Genomic DNA, 16,854 nt, shown 5'->3' on the forward strand with positions numbered 1-16,854 from the left:
TTGTAATATTTTAGTGGGTTTCCTTCACTGAACAGATATTTCTATACAATTTAGGTTTTCTGAACTGAGCTTTTTTACACACATTTTCAAAGTATAAACACCGGAGAAGAAATATTTCGGTTGAAATACAGGTGTAATAACAAGAAATTAAGGAAAGGCTAACACATGCTAAAAATCAGGAAAATGTCCTGATAATGTGAGATCTGTTATCTTCTCAAGGGACTGGGTGGAGACATCCTTGCTTGCAGCTTTTAAACGCAGACTGGACAAGACATTAATAAATTGGCTATAGAGCACAATCCTCCATGGTGTAACAGGTCCTTTCTAGTTCTAACTCTTATGATTCTGTGATTGAAAAATTCTTACAATTGAAAATATCCCATGTACTGAAAATACCTGATGAGTACTCCTTATACTGATGCCCAGTTTATTTAGCACTGATTTAAAGAAAAAATCCTGTCATTCCTGAGGCAGGGAATTTGACACAGACTTGGAAGCCAGAGACTAAACAAAAGCATGGATTGAGTTTATAAATTCAAGAAAATGGGCAAGAAGGCAAGTCGCTATTGGTTAGTTTTCTCCATTCCAATAATCCTATTGTCCTTCCATTTCCTTTTATGCATGACAGGGCATCATCACAAATACACTTTCCTCCATTCTAGCATAACTGATTACAAGGCAACTATTGGTCAATAGGAAAAATGATAGGAAGTGTTTACCCCCTGAGAACTGTGTTACGGGGTGTGTCGGATTTTGGTGACATGATTTATATCTGTCTCCTTGACACATACTTTAAATTTGACATTTACCATCTTACTTATGGCTAGCAACAAATTAAATTAAAGCCCTGTCTCGTACTATTAGTCAAAATAATCTGTGGGGTTTTCTATCTATCTATCTATCTAATTTTATTTTATCTAATCTAATTTAATCTGCTGGTGTTTATTTCTGTACATGTAGACAGAACTGTGCAGCACATTGCTTTTTTTTTTGAGGTGGGTGGATGCGAGTTTTGCTAGTTTTGCATGTGTCAGTTGCATGTGATGTTTGTAAAACCATGTTGCGGTCATAGGCACTCTAACTTCTGACAGCTGTGCCTTCTCCTTCGTTAGGTTTTTTGTAGTTGAAGATCACATCTTACATACGACCCAGGGCTTGGTAAATAGAGCCTATATTGATGAACTGTGGGAAATGGCTCTGTCAAAAACTATCGCCGCTCTAAGAACACATTCAGTAAGTAGAAGCCACAGATTGTGTAACTGATGCTGTAAATATAATTAATCTGAGCCTTTGGGAGTGTGATTTTTATTGTGGTATTTCTTGTCTGTTCATTTTAAAAATAACATAATGAATATATACTTATATACCAATGATGCTTTTAAAAAGTCTTTATTCAGCTCTCATGCCTCTGGATAGTTCAGATCCTCCTGCACTGAGCCCTCCTCTATTTTCGGGACTAGAAAGAATAAATACTGCTTCACATTTCCATTTCTCCATTATTTGGTCAACCGTTTTTAAAATGCACCAGTAGGGGGAAGTTTCCTTGTTCTCTCTAATTGAAATAATGTTTTTTTGTATGGAGTAGTGTGTTTTAAACTGTGAAATATGGAACTTTTTGAAATTAATGCCAATGAAAGACACACTGTTGGGTTAAATATAATACATTTTAAAGACAAACCAGTAGATTTCCTTCCCTATGTTACAATGTCTTGGATGTTTAAAACTGAAAATATTTTAAAAAAAATTATTTTCACCACGTAGGTGACTTGTTTATTTTTGGCATTTCTCTCAGCATGGTAAAATAACAATAATAATTAATAAACTGGTCAGTATTACTTTCAGCCGCTCACGCACTAGCACAATACTTCTTATGTCCTTTTAAAAATCAGTTGAAAGTTAGAAATATCTCTTTGGGGGCGCAACAATGATAAAATGTGGCCACTCCGCTCTTAGTGAAGGCTGGTGATATCTGAAAAGAGGAAGATAAAATTGACACACCAAGTTGTTTCAAATTCGACTTATGGCATATACACATTCTACTGTATCCCACTATGTGAGGTAGGCAAATCCTACCCTGCCTTCCTTGAAGAAACTTCACTGGCTATTGTGATTCCTAATGTGGATTTTGAGACGGCTCGGACAGCTGCAAAGTGCTTTTGGGTACTGCATCATAGAGTTCATTATTATTGCTGCCTGTTCACACTAGCAGATTACTGCCAGTTTTATAAAGCTATATTGCTAATACCGTTTAACTTTGCTCATTGAAACCACCTTCTGCCCCATGTTAACATTTACATCCTACTAGCGTAATGACTCAACGTGTCCATCCTGTATTATCATTCATTTCTCATTTGGTGGGAAGCTGTCACATTATTGAGCCTGTTTCAGCTGTGTCCTTTCAGCCAAGATTATGCCTGGAATGGGACATCTTTTATCATTTCTGATAGTATGAGGGAACTACCTTTCTTTCCTACTTTGTTTTTTGGGTACTGAACTGGGAAATGTTTCTTTCAGTCTGTCACATTGATTAACCGAGTAATTCCTCCTTGAGTTTCCAATAGACTGTGAATCTCTCAGTTTCTCTTTTGCAGTTTAGGATCATTGATTATATATTTGGTAAGAGTCTGTTTGAAATTTTGCGTATTTCACTTTAGTGGGCTAGCCTGCTAATGTAAAGATTATGTGCAAAGAGGACGTCTGATATATTTTGTGATTTTGATCAGTTGTTCCCAGTAGGCTATGTATCTTTTTGACTAGCGTCTTGAGCTTTAGTAATTGTTTATATCATAGGATGGATGTTAATATTGCTGAGACCTAGGCATGCAATGTGTTTTACTCATATTGCCAGAACCCTCTAATTAAAAATGAAATCTTCTTAATTTATGGAATTTGGAGTGTTTTCTGTTTTGCAAGACCTGATGAACATTAGACACAATGTAATTAACAATTTTGTTCAGCAATAGATAACACTCAGTGTCTCTGATCTGTCAGTGCACTGGCTTTTGCATCCTTTCCCTTCTCAATCCCCTGATAAATATAGTAACTTCTGGGTACTTTTAAAGACATCTTGCTTGGGTATCTACTAGGGTGACCAGATAGCAAGTGTAAAAAATCATGGTGGGGGTGGGAGATAATAGGCGCATATATAAGACAAATCTCTGAATGACTGTCCCGATAAAATCAGGACATCTGGTCACCCTAGTAGCAACTGAAATCCTTATGTATCCTGTAGAGCTTCTGATTGCAACATGTTCTGGAATGGGATAATGTATCAGAATATGTCTTATGTTAGGTCATATCATGCAAGATATACTTTATCAGGCTGTATAATAAAAGGCTATTCAAAGCCTACTGATAATGAGGCTGTATCAAGTGTCTATGTATTATTAGCTAAAATGAAGGATTACAGAAGGGTGTGTGCAGATTTTTTTCCTACTTGTAGCAATTACAACTTTTTTTCAATTTTCCCCTCCTTTTTTAGTCTTACTGTTCTGACCCAAATCTGGTATTAGACTTGAAGAACCTCATAGTTCTGTTTGCGGATACACTCCAGGTATGTGACTGTTAGATGCTGATGTTCCTCTTGTTAAACATCTGTGTTGCTCATGAAAGACGTCATCCATTTCAACCTGTTGATGGGCACTGGCTCACCATGTCAGCGTTGTTTCTTTATTTTGTGGTGCGTGAATTCAGGTGCCGGAGTGGCAGCCCTGGCGGCTGACACACACATCTGTGGGCAATGGCCGTGTGAGCCCAAGTCCACGCCACTTGATCAGTGTGGTTGGTCCACCTGGACCCGAAAAGACCACCACTAAGGTTTGGACTAGGTCCTTGGCCTTTCTGCTGACACCACCTACAATGGTGTCAAATGTGACGGGGCTTTTTGTGATGCCCACACCTGTCCCTTAGGAGCCAGGCCTGTGAAAAGCCAATAACATTCAACTGGTATAGTCTGGATTTGAACTGGCTGCCTAGCGTTTAGTACACAGGTATTAAATCCCTGAACCATATCATCCTCACATCAGCTTAAATTTGATGGCTGTCATGGAAGTGTAGAATCAATTCCTTAAAAAAAATCAAATCAAATCCCAGTCTTAACATTTCTTACTGAATGTGGGTGCTTGCGTTTCTCAATGCAGGGGTATGGCTTCCCGGTAAACCAACTGTTTGACATGTTACTGGAAATCAGAGACCAATATAGTGAGACTCTGCTGAAAAAATGGTCCGGAGTTTTCAGGTAAGAGGCTTTTTTTACACTACGGTAAGACTTTACATGCAGAGCAATTTTAAGTACAGGCTAAAATGGTTTTTATTTAAAGGGATGCTAATAACATGCTTATGTCTAAAATTTTGCCTATGTTAACCTTGCTATAACTTGGTGCAGACTGTCCTCCTTGGGTCAGGGAGAGGAAATACCCACATAGCTGCTCATCACATATGTAGAGGTGAAGTCAGGACAGCCGGGCAACTGGCCTTGGCTAGAGGAGGATTTGGGGCAGGACGCAGGGGGAGGAGCAGGGCACAAGCTGGAGCAGGAGCTGTCTGTCAGAACTATCAGGTAACAGGGAGCATACCCAGCAAAGTGGTGATGTTGAGCAGACTGAAGTGATTGCTTTTTCAGGGTGGATTGATTTAAATCAAGGTGATTTAAATCACCAAGAGACAATCACTGATTTAAATCAAGTTTCCCACTGATACTTCTTCACATATTTCTTAAACAATGGTGAAAATCTGATCACTAAAACATGTTAATTTACAACTCAGTACGGCATTTTACAACGTCTAGGTGGGTACACTTTGTGTCATTTTTTAGCTAACTTGATTTGTATTAATGTAGGAAATAGCACATAATACCCATTAGCTGTGTCAAGCTGCAGATGCAGCAGCAGTACCTCAGGAATGGTAAGAACTAAATCACACACACAGACACAATAGCACTTATATTTTATTAAACTAAGTCTTAAATGTTACATAAAAGTTTCACATTTGCAATTGCAGCAGTCTCCTGAGTTGCCGGCTGACGCCTGTCCTTAAACTCTTTTTTGTTTTAATTTTCAAATTTTATTAACTCTAACAGACAAGTCATCACAACACTAAATGTACGCTGCCCTTAAAACTTCTACAACAGCTTTCATCTTCCCCACTCCCATTGTCATTTTTATTCATAGACTGAAACAGAAATAGGAGTTTTCCTGCTTTTTCAACTCCCAGTCAATTTCTTAGCTTTGAGTGAATAATACCAAACAATGAAAATATTCTCTCTGTGGCTGCAGAGGAAGCTACTGCCGTGAAAAGTTGGCTTAGCAACTGAAGGAACTCTGTTTCAAGGTGCCTGGCTAACGATTTCCACCAATTCAGGGCAGTGACTTTGTTCAAAACATCATCAGTGAACATGTACTGTTTAAATGGTTCCGCTCCAGCCCTGAAATTTACTATGACTGGCATAACTGAGGAGTGATTTTGAGATGCCCATGCCATGGCAGCAGCATCTTCTTCAGAAGTTAGACATCTGCCTTTATATCTGGGGTTGAGAATGTTTGCAAGAAAATGAGGTGGAGATAGTGCTTGATCCTTCACTTCTTTATCACCTGCAGTTTAACTTTCTGGTGAGGTATTTCTTTCTTCAATGTCTCTTCAAGTGCCTTCCACATTTTGACAGCATCAGCAATGCAGCAACAATGTCTCTGAAGTTTGTTTAAGGCTATGGATATAGGCTTCAGTGTACGGAGCATATCCTCTACATTCCTCTTTAATCCAATGTTAGATACTTTGGATGAGATACTTCCATCTATCTTATCATGGTTTTCTTCACAAAGTTTTATGAGGATAGGCCAGTTCTTAATAAATTGTTCAAAACAATCAACCACAGAATTCCATCTAACATCTTGAGGGAGAATTAGTTTGGATCCTCCTGCTCTCTTCAGTGAAGCTGAAGCAAAATGATTGTTACGGAAGTATTTTGCGACTTCAGCAACGTTTTCTTTTATTCCTGGAGAAGACGTACTTAAGTCTTTGGCTAAAAGATGCATTAAACGGGCACTGCAGCCATATGTTAAGAAGCATCCTTCTGTTTCTTCTTCTAAGTATCTCTTCATCTTTGCCACGTTTGCAGCATTGTCTGTGACAAAACTGCGCACGTGACAGTTGAATTTTGGTTCACAGTTTATTACAGCTTTCACTGCCACTTCTTTTAAATATTCTGTTGTGTGGGCATTTCCCGATGTATCTATTGTTTCTGAAAGATATGCAACCCCATCTTTTGTTGTCACACAGGCATATATTACTGGATCATTGTGTACATTGCTCCACCCATCAAGGCTTAAACTGGCGAATTTCCCCTCAGTATTTCTTGCACACTGTTCAAGTTCCTTCTCATACCCTGTATCTAGCAACCTGCCACCAATGTCTGCTCAATCAGGTGGAGTGAGCCTGGTCGTAAGAACTCAACCATGTCAATGAAGTGTTTATTGTGAACAGTGCGAAAAGGAGAATTTGTGGCATAAACGAACTGAGCAATCTTTTCATTTATGGTGTCTTGTTGGTATTTGCTGGTCCTTCCTACAAACCCATCCATGGTGGTGCTTTTACTGGATGATTGAAATCTTTTGCTTGCTACTGATACTTTGTTGTCTGAAATACGTTTAGTTGCAGCACTGTTGCTAAAAGTGCCAACGGATGACTCTGAAGTTTTTGCAGATAGACAGTCACAGTCAGTCTCTTGTGCTTAAATGGGATCCTGAAACAAAATCAAAAATAATTTTGAATAGTCGTTCTTACTGGCATTTCTGTTTTTTGAGAAAACAAGTATCATGGGGTTCCCTTGGGAAAGCTGAGTTATGCTGAAGTAAAATAGGGAATAAACTTATGGCATCACCATTATGGTCTGTGGCCATGATGTTCCAACAGAAGGGGCATGTATTATGTAATATAAAATAAGAAAATGACATCATTGGCAACTGGCAACTCTAGATTTCCCTTACTGCAGCTTTCTGTACCGTTTACTTGCAACATCCAACATAGCAAACAACTTGGTAATTTCCTTGTTAAATCAACTTATACTAAAAGGCATAGAGAGAGTCTTGAAAAATGATGCATTGCAAAGTGAAGTATTTAAGTTACTAACCAGTTGATCCACATTGTTCTCCAGACATATCCACATCTTCATCCACATCATTTTCTCCCAATAAGCAGTTTTCATTATGATGTTTCATTCTTGCAACTAGGCCCTGCATCTCCTTCTTGCACTGCTTACACTTGACACGTTTTCCCTTTTTTACCAAGGGAAGGAATTTCTTCAAAATATTCCCAGATAGGGTCTCTCTTACGCCCAGAAGCCATGACGGTTTTTCTGTGGCAAAAGTGAGGAGGAATATAGGAAGCTGTGTGTGTACTGTATAATGTCTTCCCTTTTTTCTTTCCAGTCCACTCCACTGTTCTTTTCTACTCTGCCTCCGTCCTTTGTCTCTCTGTCTTTAAGACAGTGTCTTAACTAACTCCTCTGCCTTGCCTGGCCCAGCTCCACCACCACATAAGCACAGAACAACAACAATCATATCCAGCCTGTGTCTTTCTTTACACATGTGACTTCAGTCTGCTGAGAAACAGAAAATGAAACAGAAACTGAAAGTCCAGAACTTTCAAGAAGCAAGAGCTGGTAGTTAGGCTGGACAGATTAGAGCCATTAATTCATTTTTTATGAAACTGTAAGTGTAGGTTTAGCATGTTTGTGATGAGATTTAATTGTAACTGTGATTTTTTAAATGAGAGAGAAATTTAGTATTTTGTTGATGATTTAAAAAAACAACAACCCCAAAATCCGATGTAAATTAAAAAAATCCAATTTTTTTGACTTAAAAAAAAAAAAGTGATTGATTTTTATCCACCCTGGCTTTCATTAGGCGCCTATATACCTGTGGTCACCTGGTTGGACTTTTACTTGTGGATTGACTGATCCCTTAGACTTTGCAGGTGATTATCTTAAGTGACTCATCAGGCTCAGAACATTCATCATAGTACCCTCCACCTCCTCCGTCCCTCCTTTCCCCAAAAAAGATGCCTACGAGGCATCCTCAAACCTGGTTTCTTGAGGTGTGACTGAGGGAATTCTCGAAGTAGGGCAGATGCATGTATGTTATTGGCCTGCTTCCGTGACCCCTCCCAATCAACAAGGTACACAAGCTTCCATTGGTAAACTTTGCAGTTCAAGATCTGCTTCACCAGTTGCTTCTCACGTCTCTGGACCATATTGGGTGGAGGTAGTGGTTGAACTCATCTGGGAAAGGTAGTAATATGCTTTTTCAGCAAGGAGATGTGGAATATCAGGTTAATTTTCATCCACTTGGGCAGTTGGAGTTTGAAGGCTACAGGTTTGATCTACTGGGTGACCTGAAGTGGTCCAAAGTATCAGTAATCCACCTTTCATGAAGGTTGGCTGGAACCAAGGTGTTGTGAAGAGAGCCATACTTCATCTCCAACCATGATGTGAGGCGTTGCCTGCCAACAGAGGTCAGTGTAGGGTTTGTAATCCCTTTTGGCTGATTCTAGGTAGGCTTTCAGCTCGTCCTGGATGCAGTGCAGGTGTTCAACTAGATTGAAGGCTGCAGGACATGTGGCATGGATGGATGAAACTGGGGATGGAAACCACAGTTGGTGTAAAGATGACCTAGTGGGTTGATCTGTGGTCAGAGTTGTATGCGAATTCAGCAAAAGGAAGAAGTGAAACCCAGCCATCCTGGTGGTAATTGATAAAGCAACAGTGGTATTGCTCAAGAATTTTGTTCACTCATTCCATCCATCCGTTGATTTGAGGTGATAAGCCAAGGAAATACACAGATCCGCATCAAGAGCTCGAACAACTCTCATTGGAAATGTGAAATGAACTGCAGTCCTTGATCAGATGTAATGTTAGATGGTAGACCATGGAGTTTTAAGATATGGTTGAAAAACAGTTGGAGTGTTACCTCTGCAGTGGAAATTTGAAGGCACAGCACATAATGTGACTTTTTGTAAGCAGGTTGACAATGACCAACACAATCATATGGCCCTGGGAATCTTGAAGGACAGTGATAAAATCCATATAAATGGATGCCCAGGGTTAAGATGGAGTTGGCAAGGGAATGAAAGCAACCAGGAGTTTGCTGCAGGGAGTCTTTGTTCTAGCACACGCATCACAGGAGTTGATAATGTAGGGCTCGATGAACAAATGCAGTTTTGGCTATCAGAAAAGGTCAAGACACCAGCCTGTTTTCCAGTGACTGAAATGGCCAACTGAGGTGAATCCTGACAAAGCCAGAATATTGCTAGGCATGGTTGGCCATTGGGGATCTAAATACAGGCTTTAAACAAGAGGATCCCCTCGTTGACTGAGAATTTAGAGTCAGAGGCTGGGCCTGTACCAATCAACATACGTTTTGTCTCATATGGATTGAGGGGACTTCACAAGACACTCCAAGCTGTTGTTCACTGGCAAAAGGGCAAGGTTTCAAGATGGTGGCAGGTTCTGGATCCCCATCTCCTTTGTCCCAGTACTGACTCTCATGAGACCACACATCAGGTTGATCATTCCTGGCACCCAGGTGATAGGTCAGGGTGAAGTTGAACCTGGAAACAAAAGAAGGGGAAGGGGGTGGATGAACCAATGGATCTGGTGTTGATTGAATTTTGCAGTTCACTGGAATTGTAGGTGCTTGTGATCATATATACATGGACTGGGAAAGGTGCGCCTTCCAGATGATGGTGCCGTTCTTCAAAAACGGCCTTGATGGCCAGCTGTTCTTTGTCACTGATCTCATAGTTTTACTCCATGGGCATCAATTTCTGGGATTAAAATACACAAGGAAGAAGCATACCCTGGGGCCCATGCTGTTGTGACAAAACTCCTCTGATTGTGTAATTGGAGGCATCTACTTCAACATCAGAGGATTTTGCCAGGTTCGGATGTAGAAAAATGTGTGCAGATGTACACTCTTCCTTTAACTGATCAAAGGCAGACTGGGCTTCCAGTGTCCAAGCCAATATAGTTTTTTTCCGGAGCAGTCAGGTAGTTGGGGTCACCACTTTTGAAAACTCCTTGATGAACCTCCGGTAGAAGCTGGCAAACCCTAGGAAACACTAGATGTCATGGATGTTTCTTGGTGCTGCCCAGTCCATGGTCATAGCATAATGGATCCACAGGATCCATGCTGCAGCCCCAGCTTTGGAGCAGTCTCTAGGAAGAATCCCTTCAGTGTTCCAGACCCGCAAGGGATCTCACTCTTCTTCCAGAGTAGGCCACGTGGCTTCACTTCCTCTGTAGACTGGACCTCCAGTCCATCAGCACTCCTGCTCACACTGTGAGCTCTGTTCAGTGTGTCCAATAGAGATAGTGACTTGTACACTCTTCAGGGATTAATGCACCTCAGCAAGCATTTGAAGTGACACTCAAACAGCTTTATCAACGCAGTAGGGCTTATTGGTCAGCTGGAACACAGCATAGGAAGTCCTGAGGTTAGCATAGAGAAATGAAGGTCAAAACATACATCATTCTGGTTAGTCCTGAGCCCAGCAAAGCTGTGGTATTCAAACTCTGTGTTGCTGTCTGACCTCCAACTTAGGTGAGAGCCCCAACTTCTTCCAGCAGCCAGCTCTAATCCCCCTTCTCACATTTTCCCAGTCCTTTGTTCTCGAGCTGGGGGATTGTGCTCAGCTTTCCTGAGGAGAGTTGGGGAAATCAGTATCACTCCAGGTTGTTGGTTGCTAGGCGTCAGTGGCCTGGTGATTGGATCTGCCAATGTCTTCTCAGATGCTCCACTATATAAGGACTAAGGCACACACAGCTAGGCAATATTCATACCTATATCTCTTAGCCTTCTCTGACAGCAAATAGTCCTTGTCCACCCACTAGGTAATAAAGCAGCATATAGGGGAAAGTGAGGCGCACACAGCATTCATAAAAATATTGCAGAAAATTCCCACTTCATCACACATGGACACTTTGGAGATCCATACCTGGTTAGTCAGGGGACATGATATGTAGCCTAAAAAGTCAACAGACTAGTGGTCAAACTCACAGTTCTCAGATTTCCCTGACAGGCTGTTTGCTCAGAAGTGCTTGAGTACCAGGTGTATATATTGGCCATGGAGGGTTTGATTTTCTGAGAAGACGAGGATGTCATCCAGGTAGATCACCATGAACTGGTCTTAAGACCTTTCTAAAAATGTCATTGACAAAGTGCTGGAACATGGCTGGGGCATTGGAGAGATTGAAAAGCTAAACTAGCTACTCAGAATGGCCATAAGGTGCGAAATGCAGCTTTCCATTTCTTGTCGTCCCAAATGTGGACTAGATTACAAGCAGCATGAAGACTAGTTGGGATGGGTCCTGCTTTGAATCAGACTGGGTCTGAATAGGGACTTGGAATGGTTGTCTCATTATGAGAAGTAATTGTCACTGTTCACACATCCTCACCTTCTAATCAACAGTTGTGAATAGGCCTCATCTACCCTAACTGAACTGACTTTGTTAGCACTTGCCCTCCCCATTGTTATGTTTCTCACCCTTGGATGTATATCTATATACCTCCTATCTGTGGTGTCCACTTCATGCATCTGACGAAGTGGGTTGCAGCCCATGAAAGCTTATGCCTGCAGAAATTTGTTAGTCTTTAAGGTGCTACAGGACTCTCGTTGTTTTTGCTGTATACGGACTAACACGGCTACCCCTCTGGAAGAACAAATGAATTTTTTTGCTAAATTCTCATCAGAGTATTCTCATAAGGCTCTGAGTTCTGGTTCCAGTAAAGGTTACATCTATCCAAATGGAATTCTGACTCCTGCCTGGAGTCACTGGGGCAATCGCAGGGTCTTTACAAGGTAATCTGCTAAACAAAGAAGGCAATGACCTTTTCCATGCACCTTTTTCTTTTCTGGACACCCTACTTGGCTAGGCTCAGTTTCTGGCAGTATCTTGACTCGAATTGTATCTATTGTGTCTTCCAAAATATGTTTGGATCATGCACTGAGAGATAGGGAATGCCAAGCATGATGGAGAAGTGTGGCAAGATGTTTAAATTAAACCGCAGAATTTCTGTATGGTCTTGGGTTTTGACCTGGAGGGGTGCAGTTTCATGGGTGACATGGGTGACTTTTATATCGTCTTTGAGACCCTGATGGAAGTGGTAGATCTGGGCTGCCTTGTTGCTTGATGTATCAGTAAATAGATGCTGAAAATAAGCAGCATGTGCCGAGACAGGCCAATGGCCTTTTTTGGGAATCTGCCAGGAAGCTTCAGCAATAGGAATGACAATGTGTGGATTAATTTACTGAAATTAGTAAGGATCTGACTTGCCTGTTCCAGAAGCATCAAGGCCCATTCTAGGGCTTCACTGGTCAATAATTTGATAAGCCCCAGCTTGGTCTGGTCATCAAGAACAATGGCATCTTTGGTTAATCATAGGCCTGGAAGGGACCTCACGAGGTCATTTAGTCCAGTCCCCTGCACTTAGGGCAGGACCAAGCATTATCTAGACCATCCCTGACAGGTATTTGTCTAACCTGCTTTTAAAAATCTCTAATGATGGAGATTCTACAGCCTTCCTAGGCAATTCATTCCAATGCTTAACTATCCTGACAGTTAGGAAGTTTTCCCTAATGTCCAGTCTAAACTGCCCTTGCTGAAATTTAAGCCCCTGGCTTCTTGTCCTGTCCTCAAAGGTTATGGAGAACAATTTTTCTCCCTCCTCCTTGTAACAACCTTCTATGTACCTGAAAACTGTTATTTCCCCTCTGAGTCTTCTCTTCTCCGGACTAAACAAACCCAGTTTTTAAAATCTTTCATCATAGATTATTTTTTCTAGACCTTTAATCATTTTTGTTGGTAAACCACTGAACTTCTGGCACTTTCCATCAAATCTTTCTGGCAGTGAAACTTTTGGGCCATATTCCAGAGGAACTTTAGATTGCAGTACTGGATCTGCCGCAGTTTGTGGGTGGGGGGAATCTTTCTCCCTTTGCATCTAGGCAAGTTGACCCTGAAAGTTGTGGACCAGCTCTTACATCTCAGTGACTGACATGCTAGGAGTAGGAGCTGAGATAGTCACAGGCTGAAGCAGGAGCAGGAGCAGACTGGCTCAGGAGCAGGCTTTCAGAACTACCAGGTTGCAGGGAGCATCTTCAGCAAGGTAGCAACAATGAGCAGACTGGAGTGGCTGCTTTCATTAGGAGCCTGTGTAACTGCCTTGTGATCACCTAGTTAGACCCTTGCTTGTGGTTTGGTTGCCCCTAATTATCTCAAATGACTCATCAGGCTCAGACCTCTCATCACAAGTGATATCGATCTGATAAATTCACTTATGCTACTCCTTTGACCACCTCAAATACACGGCATGTCTTCATTGCAGAGTTAACTCGGGTGATTGGCACTCAGGCCTGAGCACTGAGATAGCCTAACCTGCGTGTCAACTAGCCACACTTAAAAACCATACCCAAGTTACTGGGTCTTCACTAGTGCTGCACTGGCCTCTGTGGTGTTAGGGCTTCTGGGGGCACATCCCAGGGTTCTTTGTGTTGCAGTGAGCTGAGCTACTCTGTGGCTTTTTTTGTCAGTGAATTGTGGGAAAATGTATCTGTACTTCTGGACACCTGGGGGATTTGTGGGAAGGCATTGGAGGACCGTCAGCACTGGAGTGATTTAGTCTGCGTCCTCACTGTAAAGTGGGCAGGTTACTAACCTGAGTTAAAACCTCACTCGGGCTTTAGCCTGTAACCCCAGATGAGCCAACTAGCACAGACTGGAAGCACCACTAATTCGGATCAGAAGTCTTTGTGTGTGGACAGGACTGAGATTAGGGGCAACACCCGGGTAAGAGCAGCACTTGTAGCCATTTTAGGTTAAGGAGCCACAAGCTTGGTCTGGCACCTATTTTTCACTTTGAAACGCTCTGCATTGCTATAACTCGTTATGCTAGCCCTTTTTGAATGCCATTAACCCTTGGTTCTTATGCTCGGCTTCTGCACAGGTGTGAATTTCACCTTCAAGCAACTCCTAATGGTAACATGATTTCTCTTTGCAAGAAGGGTTACTGTAACTGTTCTCTTATGTTTTACAGAAATATACTTGATTCCGATAATTACAGTCCTATACCAGTAGCTAATGAAGAGCTTTATATGAAGATAGTAGGACAGTTCCCATTCCAGGATACAGAGCTGGAAAAGGTAAGGAAGCTTCTAAAAGGGGCTCAAACGGTAGCCGTTGGGATACTGTTAAGAAATTAGCTTCTTCACCTCTGTTACTAACACCACCTAAGATAATTAAAATGGAAAGAATTTTAAAAAAATCAAGTGTGCTTTTCATGGTTTACCTTCTCTGGGCTTGGGTGAAGAGAGCAGACTTGTCAGGATCTAGTCCGTTTCCCTTTCAGATCGTTGTGCTAGCACAGCTCTGCAAAGCTCCCAATACATGGGCATGTTTTATTTTTGAAATGTCCATTTCCATTGGAATTTAATTTTGTTTCTATTGACTTTGTTTTAATTTCTTAAATTTTTAAAATGCAGCTATACCTTCAGTTTAGTAGACATGTGGGTATCACAAAACTCTAAAAGTAGGGCCAGATTTGACCTGAAGGATGTCCCTTTAAAGCATGATTGGCCTTGGACTCAGTATGTTCCCGGCCTGGCGAGTGTAATTACAAATTGGGTTGGGGGAGGGAAGGAGTTCAATCCACGTTAGGTGCTTGGGCTTTAATAAATCAGTTTCCCCCCTCCCCACCCACCCACCAAGCTGTGTGGCATCCAGTTTCCTCACCACTATGCTCTGGACCCTGGGGCCCTGTCTGTGCTATAGTTGAAGCTAAGCTAGTCTGACGAAGGACAGGACCTCTGCTTCCTCCCCGCTAGTGGTGCTGTAAGCAAGTGCCTGCCTTAGGCAGAAACAGTAAGAGGTAACAGAGAGCCAGATGTCTGGTGTAGTACATGGTGGTAAATAAAAATTGAGGAGTCTTCCAGTATTTTCTTTTTATGAGTAAGGGAGGCTGTAATGGGTCTAAGTAGGATGTTCCTCTGATTATTCTCTTCTAGCTGCAGATTTCCCTCCAGGCCCATTTCAGAGTCCAAGTCCTATATGAGGGGTGGCCTGTGAGCTGCATGCAGCTCTTTTACAGTTAAAGTGCGACTCGCAGAGCCCCTTATGCCCTCTCCCCCGGCCTATCAGACTGGTGCGGGGAACTCAGAGCTTCTGACCTGTGGCAGGGTGGTGGGGCTGGAGGATTCTGCCCAGCAGGAAAGGGGGGTCTTGGAGGGTCAGTAAGTTTGACCACTCCCGTCCTATATCCACCACAGTGCTATTTGTGAGTGATTACCTGGTCCTTCCCTTTGCTGAGATGGTTGCATGATATACAATAAGTGCTGGCTTGCTGTTTCGTTGCTTAACTTGGCTGAATGTTAGAATTAATTTGAAAACATATAATGGGAAAGCAGTTACTGCTCTAGGTTTGGCTGGAGGAGGTGCTTCCTCTCTGTTAAATACCTGCTGAGGTCCTTATTTTAGTTCTCTCCTGCATTTTACAGCAGCCGTTTCCAAAGAAGTTCCCCTTTTCTGAGTTTGTGCCTAAAGTTTACAATCAGATTAAAGAATTCATCTATGCCTGTTTAAAGTTCTCGGAAGACCTTCATCTGAGGTACGGTATGAGATACTGATGATTGTTCATGTAAATATGATAACTTTGCAATTATATAGCTTCTTTCACTGCAGGATGTCAAATCACTTTATAAACATTCATTCTCTTCTTAATCCTCCATGCCAGCATGAATGCTTGGGTGTAGTCCCTTCTATCTAGAGGATAGAGATGGTACACTCCTTCTTATTTCCCCTTGCATATAAGGGGCTTACCAGTTCTTGAAGAACAGTTGTGCCTGTCTTCAGCTGGTGGAGACATATTATGTTGCCAGCTGCATAAAAAGCCAAAGAAAGACTAGGGTCTGTTCCCTCTGTGATTCGTGAGAGTCAATCTACAATACAGCTGAACCCAGCCATCTCTGACAAAGGTTATGTTGGCCTTTAGCCCACTAGACCAGTGGCTGGTGGGACTCCATAGTTTTGGCATAGTGCAGCTATCTCACCCAGGGCTCCCTGGAGTGCGTCCAGAGGAACATTTTGAGACAGCAGCAGCCAAGAGCTGTTGAAGCTAACCTTTAAGGGATTCTCCTTCTGAGGTTGCTACAGTGGTAGGAAGCATAGGCAGAGTGTGCCCTCCAACAGGTCTCTTCCCCTCTTCCAGGAATTCAAGGATAAGTTAGGGACCACCCCTCTGGGTCCATGCAGTGTTCTTGGGCATCTCTTAGACCTAAGGTCATGTCACAACACAAAGGCTTACCTCCTGAAATCTGTGCCTTCCTAAGCCTCTTGCTTTCCCTTCTCCAGGGGACACCCTCCCATACCTAAGGGGTTAAACTATCAGCTTCCTCCACCAACCACCCGATTCCCTTCTTTTCGTTCCCACCACCTAGCCTCCAAACTCTCCAAAGAAGCTTGTAATGACAAGTTCTGTGCTATCAAAACCAGGATTGTGTGTCACCATCTTGGTCCAGCAGCACGAGAGAATAGCAGTGAGTCCTCCACTCCCTTTTCCTGCCCGTTAGTGTCACGTAGGACAGCAATGCCCTATCCTTAATGCCGGTGTATGTCCATACTCACCCTTTCCTCTTCCCCCAGTTAGGCCTTACACTCAGCAGCTTCTGCTCCCCTCCCCTCAGGAGGACTCCTCCAGAACGCCAAAGCTAAAAGCTTGGGTTTCTACCACTTGAGCTAAAGGAGAAACTCCTCTAACTGGTAACTGTAGTAAACTCCTATGAATCACATGGGGCCTTCTTAGAGGAGAACTT

The 16,854-nt window shown here is 42.2% G+C and overlaps 1 protein-coding gene across 8 annotated transcripts in view; it reads left to right on the forward strand.

Annotated features, from left to right (window-relative positions):
- EXOC6B (exocyst complex component 6B) overlaps window positions 1-16,854 on the forward strand; it is a 434,911-nt gene that overhangs the window by 235,830 nt on the left and 182,227 nt on the right. For all 8 annotated transcript variants that reach the window (XM_067533650.1, XM_067533651.1, XM_067533652.1 and 5 more), the window contains exons 11-15: window positions 1,113-1,233; window positions 3,482-3,553; window positions 4,140-4,237; window positions 14,085-14,190; window positions 15,541-15,650. In XM_067533650.1, the coding sequence (XP_067389751.1) occupies window positions 1,113-1,233; window positions 3,482-3,553; window positions 4,140-4,237; window positions 14,085-14,190; window positions 15,541-15,650 (507 nt within the window). The remainder of the gene's footprint in view (window positions 1-1,112; window positions 1,234-3,481; window positions 3,554-4,139; window positions 4,238-14,084; window positions 14,191-15,540; window positions 15,651-16,854) is intronic.

Source organism: Emydura macquarii, unplaced genomic scaffold, assembly GCF_026122565.2.
Source record: "Emydura macquarii macquarii isolate MOO-44397 ecotype Brisbane River unplaced genomic scaffold, CSIRO-AGI_Emac_v2 contig_3345, whole genome shotgun sequence".
NCBI lineage: Eukaryota > Metazoa > Chordata > Testudines > Chelidae > Emydura > Emydura macquarii.